The sequence below is a fragment of the Globicephala melas genome, chromosome 1, assembly GCF_963455315.2.
Source record: "Globicephala melas chromosome 1, mGloMel1.2, whole genome shotgun sequence".
NCBI lineage: Eukaryota > Metazoa > Chordata > Mammalia > Artiodactyla > Delphinidae > Globicephala > Globicephala melas.
The window spans coordinates 130,651,394-130,677,270 of NC_083314.1; the positions used below are offsets into that span (position 1 = coordinate 130,651,394).

The following is a 25,877-nucleotide window of genomic DNA, read 5'->3' on the forward strand; positions in this document are numbered from 1 at the left end:
TAGTAACTTACTTATATATTTGATCTTGTTCTCAAGTAAAATTAAACTTTGTCCTGCAATGGGAACCCTAGTGGCAGTAATGTGCCATGATAAATAATTGCATATTTAGGATTTTGTAAAATGGGTGATTGGGAAAATTATGAAGGAAAAAACACTTGTAAAAATCATTATTTACAAAAAATGATATCCACACCTTTTCTAATTTATAAGGCAAGTAACATTAAAATGTTCTCATGGTTATCTTCAAGAAGTCAATATTACACATTCATATCACCATTGTTCATCAGAGAGCTTTGGGCAGTTCTGTGAAGGAACAAATCCTTGCTTTTTTTTTGCTGTTTTTTTCTTGAGCACGGCACATAAGCAGTAAAGATTTCATCACAGCTACAAGAATTAAGTATTCTCTATTGAATTACACATGTAGGAAAAAGAGCCAGCCATCAATATTTTAACTAATTTTAAAAGTATATTTGAGTATTTTACCCCAGAGTTTTTTTTTTTTTTAATAAATATTTTATGCTCAAGGTATTTTGTGAAAATATATACTCCAACCAAGGTCATAAAGACATTGTTTACTTTTGCTACAAAGATCATGGAGCACTCTAAATAAAAGCTACCACCAACTCAAAATATACACTAACAGCATTTTCTTTAAGAAAGACAGATGACTGAATTTTATTACCTTTAGAAATACAACAAAATTTCTCTGAGATTCTTTTCCTAGTTTCTCTTATTGTTAAAAGTACAAAAAAAAATCAATGCCTTCCATTGCCATTTAGTAGGCACAAAATTAACATTTGATCATTACATTCATACAGATCTCTATGCAAAGTGAAAAAAAAAATCCTTTGTATATTGAAACCCAATGCTCTTCAAACAGTTTAAAAAGCCAGCTCTACAAATGACTGCTTGGCCTGTAGTGAAGTCCTAATGAATTAAAAATTGAACTATATTTAGAGAAATGTAAAGTGATTCAGCTTTACCCTTTTCTGTCTGATAACAAGACAGTTTACCCAGGAATTATTAAAGGAACTTTGTTGATTTTTTGTGAAAATGATTTGCAAAATAAAGCAAAGCAAAAAAGAACTGCTTAATGCTCATTAATAGAGTGTAGAGTCCTGCAAAATCTATACTAAATAGTGTATTTTTCCTAGGTTTAACTGAAATGTTTTTCATATAATTTCTAACAAGATTATGTAAAAATGCAGTCAGCATCAATCCATCATGATTCAATTTCTTAAAGTGTTTAGATAAAGTATTACCAAAGATTGTTTACTAGTATTAATTCTACTCTGTAAAGAAATTTGGACCATCTTCAACAGATAGCAGCATGATGTGATGGTCATAAGTGCAGATCCTAAAAATAATGCGAAAAATTTAAAATAGTAAAACAATTTTATTGTTTTGTTTTGAATACTTTAGGTGATAAAGTTAAATTCACTAAGATATACTTATGAAATTTAAAGTAGATAGTAAATCATTTAAAGTGGCAGAAATTTTCCTTAGAGTTAAAACAAAAACCCAGAAGCATCTTTCCAAAGCATTCCTGGTTATATTATTTGAAATTGCTGAAAGATATGTAAACCAGTGTTAAAAAGAAAACTTTTCTAAAGTTTCTTCAAGATGTGATTAGAAAGAAAAGTGTTTTTCTGATCCAAAACTTTCTTAAGCTTCATTAAAACACTAACATTTATTATCAATGTCTAAGGAGTGGGTTGGGACTATGATCTAGGATCATTTATTCTCAGACCACAATGAACATTTGCCAGAAGCAGTAGTCCTGAACATGATTTGGAAAACACTGGAATACAGTGAATGAAGTAGAATTACCCTTTACTTATTTTCTTTTGCCAATTAAGGGACACATAAAAATATATTTGCTTTTCATTGAAACGTCTTTTCCTGTAAGGTCAAAGATGTATATAGAACAGGCAATGTACTGCACTAGAGATAGAAGGAGACGATTAGAAATACTATAAATCAAAGGAAAAATAACATTAGAAGTTAAGCCTAGAGAATAAGTTATTATACCCATGATGGATGTCAACAAGGAGGTGACTTTCTCTCCTAGCAATACTCATTTTGGATAGACATCAGATATTAAACATGAGGGACAGTCAAGAGGTCTGACCATGGTCAACTCAATAGACCCTAAAATTTGATCTTTCAAGAAGGATATTTGGTATTCAGTTAGATATTTAAAATGCAGCTCTAGCCTATAGAAGATTACAGAACATCAAAGAAATAGAAATGCTAGTGGGTTTTGTTGTTTGGTTTTAATATTTGGAGACTTAAACATTGCACTCCTATCTCATTTTTCCTCCATACATTCCACAGACAAAAAGTAATGTAATGGTAGCCATGTTTGATTCACAAATGAGCAAATGGCATTTAACTACTGTTTGCTGAATGAAAAAAAAAAAAAATGGAAGGAGCAGGAAAATACAATAAAGCCTGAAGAGAGAAGTGCACGTAGTAAAAGAGGTGGGGTGGGTCATCAGAACAGTCTCTTTAATCAGTGTAACAATGATTGACTTGTTCATTCATATCAACAATTTAATTTGACTCATTTTAAGGAAACATCATGTTGACAACTTTTAAAGCGATATTTAGAGATCACCCTAATTTTGATACCATAAAAAAATTATGCTTCCATTTAAAAAAAATTGCTGACCAGAAAACCATGTAGCAAAATGAATACATTTACACTGAATGGGATTTTGCTCAAATGCATAATCTTTTGGAAAAAAGAAAGTTAAAAAAAAACAAACAAGAAACCACAAACGCATCTCCTTAGTAGATACAGGCACATTTTACTGTGTCATTCAACTTTAACTGACAGACTGTGATTATTTTGAGAAAAAAAAAATGCAAAAATGAAAGCAATTGGTGCAACTGTTTTGGAATGACAGTAGTCCGTGCTTATAAAGCATCCAATTCAAAGGCCTACAAAATAAACAGTGTCAGCTCACAAGTTAGATGCCTGTGTCCCTTGCAGGAAGGGAGCCATGTTTTAGGACATTTTATTTGGAGAATGACAGCTTGCAACCTACCTACTTCTTTTAATCTTTTAAGACATTGACAAAAAGGACAGAAAAATGACAATGAGAGAATGCATTTCAGGTCAGTTTGAGATAGCATAAAAGAACTCTAAGGAAACAAGGAATTTTCCTAGAAAAATCCCTCTACCTGTTTTTTTTCTTCAAGATTGTAGGAAGCTAAGTGGACTGAATGAAAAAATAAGCTCACTAGAAAAATGGTATTCAAATGATAATTGAATGTATAAAATGTGATGCAATGTCAGAGCTAAGAAGTATTTGAGAGATCTACTAGGGCAGTGATTCTCAAATTTTGGGTGCTGTCAAAATACATATTCTTAAACCCCACCCCTACAGATTTATTTATTCAATATCAATTTATTGATGCCCACTACATTCTAGGCTCTGGGGATATAGTGGTAACTAAGCCAAAATCATTTCCCTTGTTAAATAAATGATAATACAAGTGGTCCACAAATCATGCTTTGAGAAACATATTCTTTTCCAAGAAATATGCTTTTGGAATTATCCTTATTTTGGTATTAATTTTTCATAGCACCTTTTACCTGGGTACTTAGTGGAATATGTATAGTAAAATAAAACAGAAGAGTTCATTTCCCAGAATGAACAAGTAAAACAGGTCAAGGACTCCCACTGCTGTCAAGATAACTGGGTTACTTCCAGCTGCTGTGTCACTTTGGGCAAATTATTAATTTGTTTAAGCCTCAATGTCACCATTTGTAACTTACTAATTAAAAAGAGTATCTACCATTTGGGGGTTGATATAAAGATTAAGTGAGCTAACATCTATAGTGACTGGTACATGGTAAGCACTCAAGAGAATATCTATTTTTACTGTATATCAATTACTATGATTGTACAAGTTTTTTTTAAAGCCCGCAAAGGTGGATGTCTCTGAGTCAACTAGAACCATGGAACTTCTGAGGCGAGAGAAGCTTTATAGATCATGGCTGTGTTATTATGGTATTTAAACAGTGCTCTGGAGGACCAGATTTAAACTGCTGGAGGAACTCCTTCATTGCTCTGAGCTGTTTTGCCTAACAGGATTCCATGTGCAATTTTAGCAGAAAAAAGTTTGGCTGTTAAGAAAAGCTTGGAAACCACTGTCAATCTCAACTCCTCATTCTAAAGGTGAGAAATTAAAGAGGGCTATGATTTGTCCAAGGTCACACAGCAAGAGTTAGTGGTAGAGCTAATGTAGTTACCAGGCTTCTTTGAAATGAATATTTGGAAATGGAAATATGAGTAATTATGGCCTCAAACACTTTGCAGATTGAGATTCAGTAAAAATACATAAAAACAAAAATAAAACAACTGTAGTTTGACTTTCTGGAGGGGATGGTTCCTCTTTATTCACTTGAAACCATTTGAAATGTGGACATTCTTTCTTTACAGGTGAAATGTACTTCCAAATACTATGCAGTGAATATTCATTTTGGCTGTATGTGTAGAGAAGAATAGAGCTTTAAAAATAATTTAAAATGTAATTGTTTGGAATTGTATGTTCCAATTATGCTAAAATTCAGACTAATTCTTAAGAAAAAATATTTTTTAAAATAACGTGAAAATATGGAATTTATTTGAAAAAAAAAATTTCCCATGTTGCAAAATAAAGCATTCATACTTTCTATCTTGTTAGAGCAGAATCTTTTTTAATCATAATGCTCAGGAAATGGTGTTCTGGTTAATGAGAACCCTTTCTTTTTATTTGAACCCTTGGTATTGAAAATCTAAATATGTACTAGCCCATTTTGTTTTAGGAATTGATAATGAATCTGACTTAGTGTTTCTTTTATAATTACATTGTCTAGGATCATTTTTCCTAACACAAATTATTATTGTACAGTACTTTGGATACAGGAGTAACAGGAGATTATAAACTACAAGATTAAAAAAACCCACCAAAATCTAAATCCCTGATATGAGTTAATTGTGTTATTATATGACCTATTTTCTGAAAGAAGAAGGGATATATTCTCTATGAAGGTTCTGGTATTCAATAATAATAATAAAAATATTTCAAAATTAATAATTTTGAAATCTCTGACTTTCATTCTGTTTCATAAACACCAATTATGGAATCATAGGATATCTTCATAGTTTCAAATTTAGTGCCTAGAGACATTTGAATAATGTAGAGATCATTGTAATCTGTTTTAAATTACATTATATATCAACCAAATTATTCTATGAAAAGAAAACCCTTGTGTTTAATTACTAATTCACTCTAGAAAGATATAAAATAAAATAAGATATAATGAGCAAGACATGAGAACCAATAATATTTATACACTTTTAATATGCCTTTGTGTTAATATTCAATATGTTTTCTCATGAACTGATTTCTTAAAAACATATTTTTATATTCATATGCTGGATAATTCTCAATTTTCTGTTACTTACTCTCCATTGGTTTCAGTGTCTGAAATTTCCCCATGTTTCATGGGATTTAAAAGTTTGCATTTACTATTTTGGTTACAAAATCAAATTGAATATCTTTGCTTAAAGTGAGTTTATTACTTACTTGTTCAAAAAACTTCAACACCAGAGACTGCTTGGCGAGCCAATTGAGAGTTGTTTGAACAGTAAGATTTCTTCTAAGGTAAAACAGGTCATTTTGAACATTCTCTTGGTAGCAAGCACTGATTGAGAAGTACAAATATTAATTTAAAAAGTTTCACTATTAACAATTGCCAGTCACAATCTCATTTTAAATGTAAGACTTACAAAATTTAATTTGATTCTAAAATTTAAAGGGGCTAAAGGTTCTTTGTCAAGCATGAATGAATGTAAAATAAAATTTATCAACTAATGATGAATATAACAACTTAATAATTATAATTAGTTAATAGTATAACCTAGAGTAGGAATTAGTTTATGTTTAAAATAGGTTCTATGACTTAAAGGAAAATTCATGTTTTCAGATTGTAATGAAGGAAGGTTTTACAACTGGGACCCCTGAAGAAGAGCTTCTTCATCCCGAATTCCCATATTATGAGGCCAGACTGAGTAATTACAGTTTTTATTATACCTTGCAACAATGAAATCATAACATACATTTTTGATAACTCTCTTTTTGATTCCCCAAGAATGGCAAAGATTTATAGTTACATACAATGAATCTTATCCAAAAGGAAATTTATTGCACAATAATGTGGTTAGAATTTGATTTATAAAGCTTATTTTTTCCTTCCCAAATGATATAAATGATGACAATTAAATTTCTCCTTCTGGATTTAAGTAGGGGACTAAAATCTTTTTTTTCTGAGATATTTAGACTCAATGTTTTGGTTCCTATTGGTAAAGAGGAAGATGCTTGGTACCATTCCCCATGCTGGATGGGAGGCACTCTCTCTATAGAGTTATTGTGCAAAAGTTGTTAACCAGTTCAACTATGGAAATTCTTGAAATTTTAAAATCACAATTTTTGTTTTAGTCTGATTATTCAGTAATCTCCACATCTGCTAAACTGTGGAGAGAGGGGGAAGTAGTTAAGACTTCGACATCTTCTTTACTCTTGATTATAATTTCATAAACTTTAAATATGAATTGCTTTCCCTTTTTACACAAGTTATAAAAATAAGAGGGCCTGTTTACACAGTTTGCATTTTTATGAAATTTGCAGTTTGAAAAAAAAGCTTTTTAAAAAGTGGTAATTAATGCTTTTCTTTGAATATGCACATGTACCTTAGAATTTTTTTTTTCTGAAATAGTTTCTGACTTTAACCCACTAAATATTTGAAGATAGAATTTTTATTTAGCACTAGAGTAAAACATACTAAGGACCGAAGAAAAGGAAGTTTTTTTCTGGTTCCACTGAATTTTCTTTGTGTGTGGCACCCCCTTATGACAGCTATCAATATTATATTTAAATTTTATATATTGACAAAATGCAATCTACCTCTGTAAGCATTGTGCCATTCAACAGTACTACTATTAAATTTACATACCACAGTTTAAATTACATCCATTTCAGGAATGGTAAAATGCTAAAACTCAAGTATAACTGCCTTACTGGAATGAGTACAATTTACAAATACAATAATTACATTTTAAAACCATTAACAATATTACACCTAGAAGTAAATACTGTAGGACTGGTCATCATGGTATTGTGTGAGGGAAATCATTGCTGAAAGTCATTGACATTTCCAGCAGATATACCCCAAGTGCAGATTTTGGTTTGTTTTCATCAAACCAAAATTAAAACCTGTTTCTCATACAGTAGTTCTCCATTATATGAATCCTCCAAATCCTTGCATAAGATTTTATTAGTTATCTGCCAAGTATTTTCCTGCAAAATAAAACAACATATCAACGGTTACCTGCTAGTTCCATAATGTGGTTATTATGTGGGTAACATTTCTATTCTTCCTGCCCTACTCCTAGAAGCCAATACTATGTAATTGAAGGGTCCAATACTAACATAAAATACATAAAGTTTATTAAGTTTTCAACTTTCCAGACCAGCTAGTTGCCTTTTCACATTTCCATATAGGAATACTTTGCAGAGGTTTGGGTTGCCCGGAATAGCTTGGAAGATTTGTTCCTGGATGGGAGAATCCAACTTCTTATAGAAAGAGTAACCATATAATTTCCACCCTGGGCCATTTTTGAGAACAAAATGGGTGCAGTTAATAATTATGTCAATAAGGCAGACATAAAAACCAGGATGTATTCCAACAAATCATTGACCAAGATAATCACCTTAATATTGGGGAATCCCCACCAATAAACTCTCGTGTGTGCCAAAAACCTGTCTCATTATCACATTTCAGCTCTAGGCAACCACTTCTGATCTCTGGTCTAGACTTTTTAAGGTGCCATTAAAGTGAAGATGGATCCTCTTAGATCTCAGCTAAGCCTAGACAAGTCTAAAATCTATGAAGACCTGCTGAAGAAGAAAAGTTTTCAGGTAAGAGATAAATTCAAAATTAACATTCATCTTGCTTGTCAATGTAACAAAAGTAGGATTTACCCCCATTAACCTCAGTGTACACACCTATATAATGGGAATGACAGGTCAGTCCCATATAAAAAATAGCCAGAGCCATGATAAGTATCCAGGACCTTCCTGATTTCTGATTCCCAGTTTCATTGTCCTATTTTTACTTCATTCAACAGTTGGTTTGCTTTCTGATTGTGATGGGAAATGGGGATTGGGAGTGGGGAAGAAGAGGACGAAGATGATCAGAAAATCACAACCTATTCCTTCTTAAGGAAGAGTAGCTAAGGCAACATTATTGTTTGCAGATGAAACTCACAAGATACCCACTTACCTGCAGCAAACCTTTTCTTGATGAGTGAAAATCTATACCCTGCTCCAACAAGTTCAATGTCACAGCCAGAAAGGGTGCTTCCTTCACTTGTAAACTGCACAACCAATGGGGAAGGTTTGCTTGGGCCTTCAGATAACTGAAATCTTGCCAATAAAGAGCCCACTCCTACAAAAAGAGTATTATTACAAGATAGTCAACACAACATTCTGGATATAACTTTGGAAATTGTATTCAAAGTTAATGTGCAAAATCGAACTTACTAGAAAATAGTATATGTTTCAGTATAAATAGAATAAAATTTATCATTAAATATTATTCATGACGTTTTTTGCACGCTGATAAAAATGTAATTCAGCCAAATGGTACTTCAAAATTTGGAAGCATGCTGCTTGGAACGCAATGTATTTTCCAGTTTATGATTAATATCAGAGGAAAGTGAAAAATATCTAGCTATCAGGGAGTGTGAGATCTGATACAGAATGGAAATATGCCTCATTAAAAGCTCTTCTCTGCTTAAAGTATGGTCTGTTTGATGTGGGGTCTTGGGCAGAAAAGAGGTAGCAGAGGATTCATTGAAGAACTATTTTCTTTTATTGGTTAAAATAAGTATATACCAAAGTGAACTGAAATATTTTGCTTACTTTTAGTGCTAAATGTATTTTGGTTAATAAGTTTCTAATATCTGAAAGTTATTTCAGCTTTATATATTAAATAAAATAAGCCTGTGATTACATTACCTCCATTTTCTGACTTCTGAGAAATATCAGGAATCTTCCACAATATTCTGTGCTGTTCAGCATTCCTAAAGATAAAGTAGGTAAAAGACTTTTTCATATGCAAGGGTTTCTGTTTAATGGAAGTCGTATTTTTCCAGATAGTGTTAATTAATAAAAATGATCTTAAAAATTTTAGCTACAATTAAAGCATTATCTATCTATCATCTATCTATCCATCCCTTCCTCTTTCCCTCCCTCCTGCCATCTATCTATCTACCTACCTACCTACCTATCTATCCCTTCCTCCTTCCCTCCCTCCTTCCATCTGTCTATCTATCTATCTATCTATCTATCTATCTATCTATCTATCTATCTATCTATGTATCCCTTCCTCCTTCCATCCCTCCTTCCATCTATCTATCTATCTATCTATCTATCCCTTCCTCCTTCACTCCCTCCTTCCATCTGTCTACCCAGCCATCCATGCATCCGTTCATCCATACATAAATACTCTCCTTTCTCTTTCCTTATTGTAACTAGTCACAACACTGTCAGAGAGATAAACATTTAGAGGACAATGCAGTTAAATTTTTTTTAACACATCTACTGAATAAATAGATGGGAAGTGTTAGTTGATCAATTAATTCAGGTAATTTAAATTGGAGCTGTCACATGGCTGACATTCTTTTTTTTTTTTTTTCTTTTTTAATGTTCTACTTTTTGCTTCTAACAATCATATGGAAAAACTGGAGTATTTTTCCTTAGGAGAAAAGGCTTTTTTTAACATCTGCTATTGGTACTCAGTGTCTATTCTGTTTCTGTTCCCATACCTTCTCTAGTGTGCCTTTTAATAGTCCAGAGGCTGCAAAATGAAACTCAGACTCCCTTGTAATTAGGGTCCTAGATGCAGATTAGGGTCCATCAATTATAGGTACTACTTGAGATCTGGCGGATAGAAGGGAGGCAGAGGCCATTTTCCTGATGCTTTTTGGGCTGTTTTCTGCTGGTCAGCAGCCTAACTGAGATGTGGGGATCTTGTTAAACAGTGCTCCAGTCCAGTCTCAGTTTTGTAGTTGTTGAGAAGCAGTTTAGGCAGTGCCAGTAGGAGCTTTCTTATCCTTGGATTCTCATGAGGGTGGTGGGTTCTTGAATTCAATGACTCCACTGACAGCCTTCTAATTTCTCTCCTTCCTGGTTGTAGCAGAGGTAGCAGCTCCCCTGGTGGACCAGTTCTGCAATCTTCTGGGAAATATTCTTGGAGATCCAGTCTAAAGCTTGTTCCTCTTTTTTTCTGTGAACATCTAAATCCCTGTGTTAAATCATTTTCTGCTTGAAATTAGCTATAGCAGCTTCTGTTTAATGCCCTGAACCCTGACACCCAGGCCTGCTGTGATCTCTTCCTGTAGGAAACACAAATGCTAAAAAGTCTGTGATCCCTTTGCCCAGGAGCCCTTTGGTGAAGAGGAAAGGGACTAATGGCTCCTTACCAGACTGCTGGTGGGAGCACAGCCTGGAGCTTGGTTACCCCTCCATCTATGGGGACCAGGAACTGCACATTGTTGAGGGCCACGGCCGTTGTCATTGCATCCGTATTGTACTTGTAATCTATGCGCAGGTCGGTGCTTGCCGGCTCACATCGCCAGTTCACTGCCAGGTTCAGAGGTGTGGACTGAATGCCCTGGGCTGACACCTTGCCAAAGACAGGAAGGAGAACACTTAAGGCTTGAATATTAATCTGAAACAAACCCAGAAGCTATTATTATCTCCCAATGGAATATTCTTAGATATCAAAAAGTCATAATGTTGTTTGCGCCGCTCACAAACGAGCACTCAGTAAAAAAATCACCATGAAGGGTGCCGTATGAGTGAGTGCTGAGCGCTTCAGGTGAACTGTTACCGATTAAAAATATAAAATCAATTATTAAAGTTTCTATAGCACTTTAGAGTTTACAATGCACTTTATGTCAGATAGGGAGCTGGTAGCACACTGGTTAGGAGCTGAGGCCAAGAAGGCAGCCAATCCTGGGTGTGAGGTCGTTTTTCCTTTCTTTCTTTCCCTTTCTTTCTTTCTTTTAATTGAAATAGAGTTGCTATACAATATTATATAAGTTACAGGTGCACAATATAGTGACTCATAATTTTAAAGGTTATACTCCATTTATAGTTATTATAAAGTATTGGCTATATTCCCCATGTTGTACAATATATCCTTGTACCTTATTTTATACCTAATAGTTTGTACCTCTTAATCCCTTACTATTGCCCCTTCCCCTTTCCCTCTCCCCACTAGTAACCACTAGTTTGTTCTCTATATCTGTGAGTCTGCTTCTTTTTTGTTATATTCACTAGTTGGTTGAATTTTTTGATTCCACAGATAAGTGGTATCATACAGTATTTGTCCTTCTCTGTCTGACTTGTTTCACTTAGCATAATGCCCTTCAAGTCCATCCATGTTGCTGCAAATAGCAAAATTTCATTCTTTTTTATGGCTGAGCAGTATTCTATTGTATACATATACCCCACATCTTCTTTAACCATTCATCTATTGATGGACACGTAGGTTGCTTCCATATCTTGGCAAATTGTAAATAATGCTCCTGTGAACATGTATCTTTTCGAATTAGTGTTTTTGGTTTTTTCAGATATATTTGGGTGTGAGTTCTGATTGTCACTTCCAAGCTGAGTGATCTTTGACCAGTCACTAAAAACTTCTCTGTGCCTCCGTTATTTCCTCATCTGCCAAATGGGAATGATAATATATATTTTTTAATTTTTAAAAAAGTTTTTGGCTGTACCGTGTGGCATACGGGATCTTAGTTCCCTTACCATACTCATGCCCCCTGCACTGGAAGGGCGGACTCTTAACCACTGGACTGCCAGGGAAGTCCCAGAAATGATAATAATATTTATGCCTAGAGATGTTAGGAAGATTGAAGAAGAAGTTTTATATGAAACACTCGGCCTAGTGCCTCACATACAGTAAGGAGTTAACATTTTAATACATGTTACCTATTAATATTCTTATCATATTTGCTCTTCACAAACCAGTGAGTTAGACAAAGGTGAATTTGACTAAGGAAAAGCCAGGCTTGAAGAAGCAACAAAAAGTTATAAGACAATAATATCAACTAGAATCCTGGGCCCACAGTGAAAAATTTGCAAGGTTATTATTTCTATGTACCTTTTATAAGTACACACGCACAGCAGGGGCTGTGTGGGTGGTGTCTGTGCCCTTGCAGTTTTACTCATGGAGTATGAGTTTTGCTGATTTTAAAGAATATAAACAGCTGTTTATTGGCCTAGTAATGCCTGCACATATGGATACCACGTGGACCTGAAGGCAGGCTGTGCTTAAAAGTCAGGCATGGTTTTGCTGCAGAAACAAACCCAGACATGGATTCTTTTATAAAATGACAGACATGGCTTTTGATGACATAATTTTAGTTTGATGACCATTATAATAAAAGCTTTAAAACTTTATAATAATCTCTATGATAAGCTTTATAATAAAGTTTTTAAACTTTAAATATTTTTAGCAGCCCAATCCTCTGCAAATGCACTTTTATTTAGAAGTCTGTTATTTAAGATAAGCTCAAAAGCAGAGCAGACCCACTCTCCTGACCCATTTCTATACTCTGTCCTTGGCAGGAGTTCTCAACTTCTTAGTAGCTCCTCTACCTGGGGAGGTGCTTTATGGCTATGTGATTGTCCCAGTTACTGGGAGGGTGCTACTGGTGGCCAGAAAGTAAACATGATGTGATTTGATCTCACAAAATGCTAATTATGCTTCCCAGCCAATCCCTTGCATTGCTGAAAAACAATAACAACAACACAACTAAACCACAACAAAAGGGATTCCTCAGAGCACCTTTAAAACAAAATGTCAGGCCTAGGGCTACTTACATTTCACAAGGTACTTTGAAATGTGTTAGGGTGTGAGTGTCTCACAGCCTATAAAATACCTAGGTAGGAATCATTTTTTCCTAATTTGCAGATGAGGAAACTGAGGCTCAGGGACATTAAGTGCCCAAGGTCAGTGGACAGTAGGAAGCTGACTTAATTCCAGAATTCAGTCTCTTGCCTTCATTATAGTACTTTACACCAAGCTCATATTACAGTAGGTGAATTCTGTCTACTTTCTACATTTTGTTATAATGTCCAAAGCTTCAATGATATTATTCTTAGTAGAAAACCATTATATTCATTTGTACTTTTGTGAAATGTACAATTACATAGATGCTTCACGTTCAATGGTTCCCTTAGAACATGTGGTTTTCAATCCACAGCGTGCATTATAATCATTTGGAGGACTTGTAAAAATATATACACCTACATCACATCCTGAACCAATTAAATAAAAATCTCTGGGAGTGTCAGGGCCCAGTAGATGTCTCTGTCTCTGTCTCTATCTTTATCCCTCTCCCCTCCCCCCCCATCTCCATCTTTATTTATCTATAAATAGATTTTTATATAGACATCTATCTATCTTTATATCTGTGTCTGTGTATAATTAGCACCAGTTCAGAATCAGCATTTGTTTATAACCTCCCTGGTGATTGTAAAGTACGCTCATGTTTGAGATGCACTGATTTCTATTAAAGTACAACTTTCAGAAGAGATCAAGTGGCTAGGAATCAGTGGGATACTCAAGCTCTATAGGATCCTGGTTTGAAACAGGCTTATTTATTAAATCAGTAATATTTTGGGGTAAAGGGAAATCCTAAATACAAAAAGAAAGTTCTCATATCCTGTAATGTGTTGTACCAAATATTCTCATTAAATTATTTCTTAACATAAGTTTCATCAGAATTTATTTCATAGACTATCACATTATGAAAAAACACCAAGTTACTTACATTTAATCATTTAAAGTAAGAGATTTTAGTATGGTAATATTCTTAACAAAGTTACAGTGAACTATTTTGTCAATATTTGTAATCTTAATTGATGTAGTTTTCTGAAAATTCATTTTTTGGCATGTTTCCCTAAATTTGAATGAAATTTTTTACTTGCAGGTTTCAACTAATAAGAATATGTATGAATGTTCTTGACACTATATAGCCTCCAAATAGTCTTTTAAGGTTTCTATTTTCTTATAAATTGTAGCTTTTAAATAATATTGAAAGAAATGTTACTTTGTCTACTTTTATTTAATGTTAGGTATGTTGGAATATACATTTGTAATGTGAAAGAGACACCTTGACCATATAAATAGGCTTACCTGATATTTGAGCATATCCACGTTATAATATGTAGCCTGGGGCTTTTGTTCCGACACTTTCTTTAGATGAATCATCAAATTTGGCATGTTTACCCAGAATTCCTTGGTATTGGCATCATTTTGGGTATTATCACTATTCAATTGGGAAGAAAAAATGATTGAGTAGCATTTTGTAACAAACATAAACCACACAAAAAAGCATCTTCGCAAATTGTCATCTGATTTCTATCTCCATCTTTGACAATTTGTAGAGATTATATTATTGACAATAGTATAGTTTTAGTATAATTGCAGTCCTGAATGGTATTATGTTAATAGATTAATACCCATAGGGAGGCATTATTGTATTGCTATAAATCTCAGTGATTTATACCCAGTAATATTACCCAGTAATATTAACCAATCATGATGATAACTGGTTGCTTTAAACACTGAATTATTTATTAACCCAAATTTAATAGCCCTTTCTACATCGCCACCATTTCCTATGAATTAGTCGGTTAATGCAATCAAGGAGCCGAGTACATTGATTATCTTTTGAATTTACTTGAAGAGTAGGGTCTCAGAAATTACTTAGTAAATATTTGTAAGCAAACATTTGTAAACAAATGTGTAAACAAATATCTGTAAACACGGTCTTTATCTCCAACTGAGGAGAAAAGGGTGATACTAAAATTATCATGCTCCTTTTTTAGCATTCACAACAGTTCCTCTAAGAGTATTTAAATCATAAAAAGTCACCTCACTTATAAGATGATCCTGGAATTTAAATGATAATAACCATGGTAATTACACTAGAGAGTGCAGTCTTGGTGAATTAAGGAGTTTTGTATTCCTATGAGGGTCATCAGTGTTACTCTGCGGCCTCTCCACAGGCCACTCCCCTCATGTCTTGTGAAAATGTTTGTCTCAATGGCAAAAAGAATCAGGCTAGAGTGTGAAAAGCATCTGCTCACTTCTCACATGATGAAAAAACTGGGGCCCAAGTGGCTCAGTAACTTACTGACATTTCACTTTCAGAATATCCTATGTAATACAATAATAGTAGCTAGAAGTTTTTGAGCCTCTATTATGTGCTAGGCACTCTGTTAGATACATTATAAACTATATCATTAAAATCTAGCCTGCAAAAGAAGAATTATCTTCCTTTTTAAAAATAAGCATATGTTATAAAAAGAGAAAATTAGAGGTCACAGAGACAGAAGGGTGTGATACAGTGATAAAGGCAGGTCGAAAGTAAGTTCCTATGGTTCAGCCTCCAGAAGCCAAACATATCAAGAGCTGAGTCAAAAACATCAGGGCCTTGAAACTGCTTCTGGTCAGTTAGGAACGAGTGGTCTCAGCAGGACCCCTGTGGTTCTGTTGTGCCTGCTATAGGTTGTTGAGGACAGAGAAAACCCTGTGCCTCTGGGCAGGAGGAAGTGAACGGAAAAGACTCCTGGCCCCTCGTCCCTGCCCCTGGCCCAGCTAAGCTAAGGATACTGATAAGTGTTGACTAAACTGTTATTATCTAAAACATCCAAGTTACCCAGAGCCTCCAGAGTGGTAGCTATACAAGGAGGCTGGAGCTAAGAACAATAGAGGTTCAGCAAAATTAAGTAATTTACTTAAGGTTGAACAGTTAATAAGTAAGAGAGTCAAGATTCCAGCCCAGGTCAGTCTTACTGCAGGTCATACTTTCCCACTATACCAAAAGAGGTGTGGAATTAATATCCAGCAATATTTTATTAATTTGCGCTAAGTAAATCCAAATAACTGAGAAAATCCCAATTATATGTTTAATAACAAAATAAGCTAAGTCATATGTCTATGATAATTCCTCAGAGAACTTGCTTTAACAAACAGTCAAGAAAGGTTTGTCAATCAAAAGCTTGCACAGAGATGCAATTCTTGAATACTCATAAAGCCTTGAGAATTCTTCAGACTCAACTGGTTTAGCGATTGTTCCTGAACATCCTTTGTAAGCCAATCCCTTTCATAAGGGAAAAGTAGAAGTAAATTTCAATTTGGTCCCTGTCACAGGGATTGCAAACCCAAATGTCTCCAGGGGCCAAGCTGCTAACCTAAATAAGTCTTTCAGTAAGGATAACTGAGAAGATTGGCTGGGTGTAAGATAACAGATGAAGAAAGGCTTGAACAGCACTTGAGAATAATGCTTGGTTCCATGACCTTTTGAAAAGTAGGGGTGGCAGCAGGGGTGGTGGAGTGGAGCTACATACCAAAACCAAATAGTCTCTAGGACTGATGGGTCACCAATCACAGCCCTGACACAATCATCAAATACTTAGAGTTAATAAAGTCCAAATTAATAAGAATTTTTTTGTTTTTGCTTTTGTTTTGTTTAAAAAACAACTTAAGGGTCCATATAATGTTTTGTCACACAAAACATTCTCAGACTGATATTTAGTTCAATTCATAAGACTGATATATTAATGTAAGTATAAAACTCTGACACATATGCCTAAGAACTTGGCAACATAACTGCCTAAAAGTGCAACAAAAGCTATAACTATCACACCAGTGATATTTACAGACAAACTGGTGAGATGGTGGCACGTAATTCCTAATTTCAGATGGAGGAACCTAGAAAAATAAAATTAACTCGCTGTGAGACTCACTGTGCACATCAAAAACACGGAGGGAAACTGAAATAAGAAGTTCCCAGTTTCCAATCTTGATCATTTCACATTTATTTTTCATTTAAAGGGTGAGCATTTCTTTTGTATTTTTAAGCCTGGAATCAAGTTTGCCAATTAAACCATCGCAAGGACCAAAGAGAAGGAGGTGATCTTGGTCATCACCTGAAGCACCTGTGACTGTTTTTTCATCACGGGAGTGAAAGAGTCTCATTCGGGCAAGAGAAAGAGAGTGACTGTATTGGTCCTCAGATTCCAAATAACCTTTAGTTATTTCTACATAAATATCCAGCTTGACAAAATTCTCTAAGTTATAGTTGAATTGTTCATTCATTCAGCAAAGACTACTCAAGTCCTTATTAGGCATAGTGGAAGGTACTGAGGATACGGTGGTGAACCAATAGATGTGTTCTATTCCCTCATGGATTTTACAGTCTAGTGGGGGAGATGGATGGATGAAGAAAACAAATACATATGTAATTATTAGTTTTAGTAAGTGTGACAAAGGGAAGAATAGGGAAGATTGAGAGAGAATAACAAGGCGATGTGATTTAGTGTGGGAATGGGGAGGAGAGTGGGGAGGTCAGGGGAGGCTGAGTGGAGCTGAGATCTGAAGGATGAGTAAGAGTCCAGTGAAGAAGGTTGGAAATCCTGTTGGAGGCAGAGGAAACAAGCATACAACGTCTTGATGTGGGAAAGGACTCAGCAGTTCCCAAGACTGGCAGGTCTGGCTGGAGCTACAAGGAATCTGAGGAGGATGGTGGGAGATGAGGACAGACAGACAGGCAAGAGTGGATGACTCAGGGTCTTGAAGGCAATGGTAACAAGTTTGGATTCTGGTACAGATGCAATGGGAAGCCATCAGAGGACTACAAGCGAGGATAACCTGATTTACATCAAAAAAGGTCATCTGGTTATTGTGTGTAAGAGTGGGGCAAGACTGGATGCAGGGAGGGAAGGAGGAAAGCAGTTGCTGTGGTCCAGGGAAATGACAGTCATCATTTGGATAGAAGAAGTGATGATAACAGGGAAAAAGGGGCCATTTTAGAAAGAGAATTTTGGATGGAATATCAGGACATATTGATGGAAAAAACTGTCAAGAATGACTTTTTTTGTCTCATCCATTGTCAATAATTAACTTGTAGAGTGGATCATTTTTTAGTAGCATGTATATATGTGTGTGTTGTGTGAATGTGCATGTGCGTATATATATATATATATATATATGATAAAGACATCAAATTCAGATTTACTAGGAAATGTGAAGAAGTGTATTTATGTAAACAAATTCACATAAGCTTCTTTGATGCCATACATGTAAAGTTCCATCAAAACAATCATCATTACAGTACAATGAAATTACATGTTTAACAAAGAGATTTTCAAGCTTATATGAAGAGTAGCTCACAGTTCAGATATCATTTGATTTTAGAAGATGCTAATACAACCAATGGACTTTATTCCTTTTATTGGGCTCATTTTCCACCATCCTCATCCATTGTCTACCAGTGATAAGCAAAACAGACAATGACTAAATTGTCACTAATGCAGATTTCATTACTCTAAATGTCTCTTTAGCCACTTGAGATAGTTGGCCATTAAAATACATATATGCACACACACACAATCACCCACCAACAATTTTTACAGCTGGTAAAAGTTCTGGGATTGAATCTATAAATATATCTGAGTAGTGGTAATTTCAGTGCAGTGTATCTCTCTCGCTAAAGTACATCCCTCATCTAAGAATAAGGTGCTAAGCCACACACATCTCTAAAAAATTTGTGCAAAATATATTTACCAGCAGAGAAGTTGGGGATTTGGCAGGACGTGTTCTAACCTGCTGAAATTTGTCACCCGAAAAGTCAGGGCAGCTGGCGATGGGTTGTTGGCAAAGTGTCTGGTGATGCCGGCAGGAAAGGACAACACCATTTCTCCAGTAATCTTCACGATACATCTGGCATATCACAACACATGAGAGGAAAGAGAGGAAACCTAGGTCAACATGTGAATCAAAGCAGTTGTGAAAAGCAAAGATTTCTGTAACAATATGACACAGCAGAAGAGAGGAAAAGTAAGCTCTTACAATATCTAAAGAACTGAGGACTCAAAGGTTTATTTTAACACATCTCCAAAAAAGGTGGCTATTTTGTTGAAGGTGTTTTTGCACCGTTAGAAGAAAAGTGCAGCTTTTTTCTTTCTGTAGAAAAGTCTGTATGTTCACCTCACAAACAGAATCATTTATTCTGGTGATTCTCTCTCTTTGACTGCTGAATTGATGGCAGCATATTTGACGATACTAAATTGCACAATGTTATCACACTATTCACTGGGACTTATTTTAGTTCTCTGAGTAATGTGATTGATGCCTTGAGTGTGTTCTTTTATGGACACATGGGGTAAACTTCCTGCTTCCCACTTAATTAGATCTTTATTCCATTAACTTGTCTATCTGGTTGAAATTATAAAATCAGTCATATATATAAGTTAACACAGTTGGATGATAATTTGGAAGGAATAATAATCCTTTCTAAAAAAGGGCTTTATTGAAGTACAGTCGATATATAATAACTGGTGCTTATTTATAGTGTAAATTTCCATCATTTTTGACATAATCTACATCTATGAAACCATCGCACAATCAAGATAATCAAGATATCCAACGTCCCTAAGAGTCTCCCCCTGTGTTTTTGTTTTCCTCTCTCCTGCCCTTCTCCATCCTTTCCCTCTATGTGCCTTGGTAATTACTAATATATTTTCTGACATTACATATTAGTTTGGACTTTCTAAAATTTTAGATAAACAGAATTGTAAGGTGTGTGATTTTTTTTTTGGTCTGATTTTTTCCACTCAGCATAATTATTTTGAGATTCATCCATGTAGTGTGTGAATCGATAGCTCATGTATTTTTATCGCTGGGTGGAATATGGATATACCACAGGTTCGTTTTGAAAATTCATTCACTTGTTGAAGAACATTTGGATTCTTTCTGTCTTTTGCCTATTACAAATAAAGCTGTGATAAATATGCGTGTACAAGCCCGTGTATGGGCACATGCTCTTATTTCTCTTGGATAAATATATGACTGGATCACATGATAGGTGTACCTTTAACTTTTTAAGAAACTGCCAAACTGTCTTGTGAAGTGGCAAATACAGCTGAGCGTGAGAATTTCAGTTCCTCTCCATCCTCACCAACATTTGGTAGGATCTGTCTTTTTATTTGTCATTCTCATAGGTGAGTAACAGTATCTTACTGTTTTTTTTTATTTTATTTTTTTGCGGTACGCGGGCCTCTCACTGTCATGGCGTCTCCCGTTGCGGAGCACAGGCTCCAGACGCGCAGGCTCAGCGGCCATGGCTCACGGGCCCAGCCGCTCCGCGGCACGTGGGATCCTCCCAGACCGGGGCACGAACCCGCGTCCCCTGCATCGGCAGGCGGACTCTCAACCACTGTGCCACCAGGGAAGCCCTCATTGTTGTTTTAATCTGCATTTCCCTAATGGCTAAGGATCCTAGCACCTTTTCACGTGCTTATTTGTCATCAGTTATTTACTCAGGTGAAGTGTCTGCTCAGATTTTCTGCCAGTTTTTAAAACTGAGTTTTCTGTTCTCTTATTAATTTGGTTTTTTTTTTTTTTTTGGTACATTCTGGATGTAAGTAATTTATCAAATACATGCTTTGCAAAGATTTTTTTTCCCCAGTCGGTGACTTGTTTTTTTTTTTCTTTCTCTTAAGAGTAATTTGAAGGGCAGAAATTTTAAATTCATCAATTTATTCTTTTATGGGTTGTAGCTAATCACTTTATTCTTTTGGAGTCTTATCTGAGAAATCTTTGCTAAATCCAAGGTCACAAACATTTCACCTATGTTTTATTCTAGAAATTTTTAATTTTTAGTTTTACATTTAGCTTTATGATCTATTTTTGGTTAATTTCTGTATATTTTCTGGGCGGTATGCGTCCAAGTTCATTTTTTAGTGTGTGGATATGGGTATCTAAGTGTTCTATCACCATCTGTTGAATTTATCCACTTGGTAATTTTGTTGAAATTCAGTTGTCCATATATGTGTGGACCTATTTCTAAATTCTCTATTCTTTTCCATTGACCTATTTTGTCCGTCTTTACACCAATCTCACACTGTCTTGATTGCTGTAGCTTTAAAGTTATTCTGAGATCAAGTAGTATTAGTCTACCAACTTTGTTCTCTTTCAAAATAGTTTTGGCTATTTTAAGTTCTTTGTATTTCCACATGAAACTTAGGATCACTGTGTCAATTTCCACATAAAATCAGTGGAGTTCCAATTCACCCTTTACTGTCTGCTCTGAGAGAATTAGTATTGGGCCGTTAATATATTTTTTCTTTGCCAACGTAACAGGCACTATCTTACTTTTTGTCAGTAGAGGGCACTAGAAAGACATTGCAGGAGGAAGAGACTTTTTCCCCTTCCTGGTTCCAGTGCGCTTGCTAGGCAGTCCTCTGCAGTACTCAAGGCTTTTCTAGAGCTACGCTCCTGCAGTGCAGGAGGCACGTGGCACCCAAGAGTGTGGGTACTGCAACCCGTGTGGCTTTGCTAGTGCCCAGTGACACTGGCAGCTTCCACAGCCTCTGGCTCCTGAGGTACGTGTGGCTGGGCTGTCCCAGTGCCCAGCTCTTTTAATGCAGATGGGGTCCCTGGTTCCAGGCTCCTATCATATGCACACCTTCTCCATAGCCAGCTTCTGCTGTGCATGGTGGTCTGCGGGACCCACGGGCCATTAGCTTCCTCGGGCACCCTCCTCAGCCAGTTTTGCAGTGGAATGTGCCTCAGTGAGACACCTCCCATGAACACCTGTGAGTCTGCTGGGCTCTCCCTATGCCATGGCCTGGAAACTCTCCAGGAAGTCAGTTGGGGCAATCATAATCTCACCTCTCAGGGGTCACTGTCCTTCACCTAAGGTCCTCTGTCTTGCAAATCATTGTTTCATATATTTTGTCTGTTTCTGCAGTGTTTTCAGGTAGAAGGGTAAATTGGTCCCTGTTATTCCACCTTAACCAGAAGCAGAAATCTCAAAAAGATTTTTCTTCTTTGGGAAATGGTAAATATTTAAAATGAGTGAACTTCTTTATAACTTTCCTGTACATCTGGATAATTGACCCTTGTACCATTTCTGTAACTTTAAGTTCAGGAGTGTACTTTCTAGGGAAATTGAGGTTAATAAATGAAAATTTCGTTCACACTTGAATATAGGAAACTCTATTTGCCCCATAGTCACCTTATACGCTGTGTAATTGTGATTGACGAGGCACAGTGGCTCAGATGAGACGGTCCTTGGCACACATTCAAAACAGCTTGTGTGGAGAACTGCTATAGCCTTGTATGTGTAAGGCTGGGTTTGGGGTAGAGGTGGAGGGCAGGTGAGCTTCCTAAAGGTGCCATGTGCCCCTCCTCCCACTCAGATAATATCATCCCTAACTCTGAACTGCTCTGAATGAGAATTCTGGTTTCTGGAAGTTTGCCCCTCCATCTCTGCTGCAGAATATTGCTGAGCTCTCAGTTTGGTGCCAACTCTGCTATCTTCCTTCTCTATCTTTCAGACCCATAAGGCTTGCTTGATTTACTGGTGATGAATTGGTGCTAAGCCTGGACTTCCCCTTAAGCTGAGTCTACTCTTTATGTTTTTCAATATGTGGGCAAGAAAAATTTTATTTGACCACTCTAGAAGAAAATAATAACTACTCAGAGCACTTGTTAAACTAGACTTCAGCACCTACCATTACTCAGTCCACTGTTAGCAGTGGTTGCTCAAATGTTTTTTTAATTGGTAAGGAATCTGCTCAGTTTCTTTTCCAGGTTGCTCAAAATGAGCTCTAGGTGGTGTCTTGGTGGAGGATAAAGTTTCTCTTTTGAAAGAAAGTCAGCAAGGGGAGGAGGTGGAATTTATTAAGTCAATAAACATTTATGGACGCCTAACTATGTAAGCTGGGGTTGTTTGTTTTTGTTGTGAGTGGGGAGGCAATTAAAAAATGAGCAAAAGACATATATACACTAATACGTATAAAATAGATAACTAATAAGAACCTACTGTATAAAAAATAAATAAAATAAAATTTAAAAAAAATGAGCAAAAGAGCCCCTGCCTTCAAAGGGCTTACAGTGTCAGATGGACTATGAGAGAAGTAGTCAGTATAAGCCGATAGGTGAAGCGCCCAGGCTCATCAGTTACATTACATTTCTTTCTCTTTTTTTTTTTTTTTGCGGTACGCGGGCCTCTCACTGTTGTGCCCTCTCCCGTTGCGGAGCACAGGCTCCGGACGCGCAGGCTCAGCGGTCATGGCTCACGAGCCCAGCCGCTCCGCGGCATGTGGGATCTTCCCGGACCGGGGCACGAACCTGTGTCCCCTGCATCGGCAGGCGGACTCTCAACCACTGCGCCTCCAGGGAAGCCCTACATTACATTTCTGAACTGCATCTCAATTGTCAGAGTCAGATCTTTGGTGATTTATTAATCCATCCAGTGTCTAAGTCGATCTGAAATTTTCTATATAAAAATTAATATTTTCAACCTATGCTCACTCACTAAAGGAAAGTCTTTGTTCAACAGTAATGATTGTTCCTATCAGTGTGTGATGTGGCTACATTTCATGTGAGTTTAAATCATGGAAATCCGAAAAACTGCAATATGGAAATATTGACACAGGTACTTTATGAAGTAAATTTAAAACCATATGAATCCCCACAAATGAAACATCTGTCTAGAATGACAAGATTTCCAAGTCAACTGGTCTAGAGCCTTGTAAACTGGGTTCTCCCTGTTACCACAGGCAGCATCATGTTAGCTGGTCAACAGAAACACTGGCCAATTTTGGTCAGGAAATGTGTGGATTTGATTTATGTAAGGTCATCAGAAATATATCCCTCTCATAAAGTGTAAGTTCTACTGCTTTGATAACTACGCTCATGGTTTTCTGTTCAAGCATACACACTTCTGCACATAGGCTGCTTCCCTTCCTTTATTTATCATCCCCTTTTATTGACTTGGGTACCAGGCAAAAACTCCTTTTCATATTCAAGACTCAGTTCAAAGGCAGGCCTTTCCAAGGTCTTCCTTAATATCTTCTCCATTCAGCCCTCTTTAGTTTTTCCTTTCTTTAGTTTCCTTGGACAAATGGACAGATTTTTTTTTTTTTTTTTTGCGTTATGCGGGCCCCTCACTGTTGTGGCCTCTCCCGCTGCGGAGCACAGGCTCCAGATGCACAGACTCAGCGGCCATGGCTCACGGGCCCAGCCGCTCCGTGGCATGTGGGATCCTCCCGGACCGGGGCACGAACCCGCGTCCGCTGCATCGGCAGGCGGACTCTCAACCACTGCGCCACCAGGGAAGCCCAAGGACAGATTAGAAAAAAAAAAACTGCTTTGTAGTTTCTTGCACATATTTACTACTGTGAAGGCAAGTACTGTGTCTTAGGTTCTGGGAAGGCAAAGGTATAAAACACAGAACCCAGTGCAGAGTAGGAACTCAATAAAGTATTTTAAAAATAAATTCATACATTTAACAATTATATATTGGCTGCCTAATCAATGTACCAGGCATCGTGTAATGCACTAGAATGGGCAGTGAGAAACAGGACAAATGTGGTCTTGAGCAAACTTCTAGTTTAAGCAGGGAGATATACACTTGAATAACTAATTGAAATATGGTGATAAGGGAAGGATAGACTATAACTGAGAAGCCTAAGGTTTTCTTGGGAATTAGAGAATTCGTTCCTAGCACAGGAGTTGTTCAAATAGGAGCTAATAACGGGAAATACGTTTCCCCCAGGTGGCAGCAAAGTCAAGGAGTTCTCTGCCTTTGAGCTACTGAGAAAGACTCAGATGCCAGAAAACCAGTAGTAGATTTTTGTTTCCAGTGTATGGTCTGAAAACAAATGGGGAAGTCTTTGATACAGGATGAGAGAGAACCACAGGCAAAGCAAAGCCACGTGCGTTTTCTGCATCATTTCTCTATGTGGCGCTGTGGTTGGCTTTATCCTCCTCCCCACCTCTCCCCATGATGGAACGAACTTTTGAACTTGAGTTGTTTCTTTGAAAGTGAATAACAAAGGAACAGCAATTAAAGTGATTCACTGCTTGGAGATGAAATTAAATTTAGAAGAATGTCACTTCATGATCTGTTCATAAATTTCAGATCTCATAATTTCAGTGAAATATACTAAATCTCCCATCTACCAATATACAGTATACACTACAGCTACTTACGGCAATATAACTGAAAAAAGACTCAATATGTGCAGTCATCCACAGATCAAAGGCTCAGTTAATTTGGAAGGGCATAGGAAAAGCACTAGTATTAACTTGGCTCAAGTACCACATCACTGGAATGCTAAAGTCATGGACACCAGGCTCACTGGTATAGACCTCCGCAGACACTTGTCAGAGTGTGCTGGGGAAACCGAAACGAGACGAAGGACCCAGCTTGTATAGGGACAGGTTCGCAGGTGACTGGTAGGCTGCTGTACCACTTCTTGGGATTTAAAAAAGATTATTATTAAGGACTTCTTAACTCCCATTGCCCCATATCTACACCTCTCCTATAGTGGACTTTGCATTATATTTATGTACAAGTTTTATTTTCCATATCAATTGTCTTCACCACCAATATATCCCTGTCTAGCACAATGGCAGCCACATAATAGACATTCTGTAAATGTTAGGTGAGTAATTCAACTCAACTTGTTCAGCAAATATGCACTGGGTTCTCCATGCCAGGCCGTGTTTTAGGTACTGAGGATATAACAATGAACGAAATACTTAAAGTCCCAGCTCTCATGAAGCTTACACTCTAGTGGGGGAAGGGACAGACAGTGGACACTGAAAACATGGAACATGTTAATTAGCATGTTCATTAACTAGAAAACAGGAAGTATGTTAACTACGAGGGAAGAGGAAGTGAAGTAGGGAGAAAGGAAGTGTTGACAGCGGAGAG

The 25,877-nt window shown here is 36.5% G+C and overlaps 1 protein-coding gene across 26 annotated transcripts in view; it reads right to left on the reverse strand.

Annotated features, from left to right (window-relative positions):
• Positions 1 to 475: 475 nt before the first annotated feature.
• The window catches only part of SGIP1 (SH3GL interacting endocytic adaptor 1), a 214,722-nt gene continuing 189,320 nt past the window's right edge, over positions 476 to 25,877 (reverse strand). For all 26 annotated transcript variants that reach the window (XM_060304507.2, XM_060304506.1, XM_060304576.1 and 23 more), the window contains 6 exons: positions 18,713 to 18,868; positions 14,276 to 14,408; positions 10,542 to 10,744; positions 9,076 to 9,140; positions 8,339 to 8,503; positions 476 to 7,353 (listed from right to left, as the gene is read on the reverse strand). In XM_060304507.2, the coding sequence (XP_060160490.1) occupies positions 7,331 to 7,353; positions 8,339 to 8,503; positions 9,076 to 9,140; positions 10,542 to 10,744; positions 14,276 to 14,408; positions 18,713 to 18,868 (745 nt within the window). In that variant the 3' untranslated portion in view covers positions 476 to 7,330. The remainder of the gene's footprint in view (positions 7,354 to 8,338; positions 8,504 to 9,075; positions 9,141 to 10,541; positions 10,745 to 14,275; positions 14,409 to 18,712; positions 18,869 to 25,877) is intronic.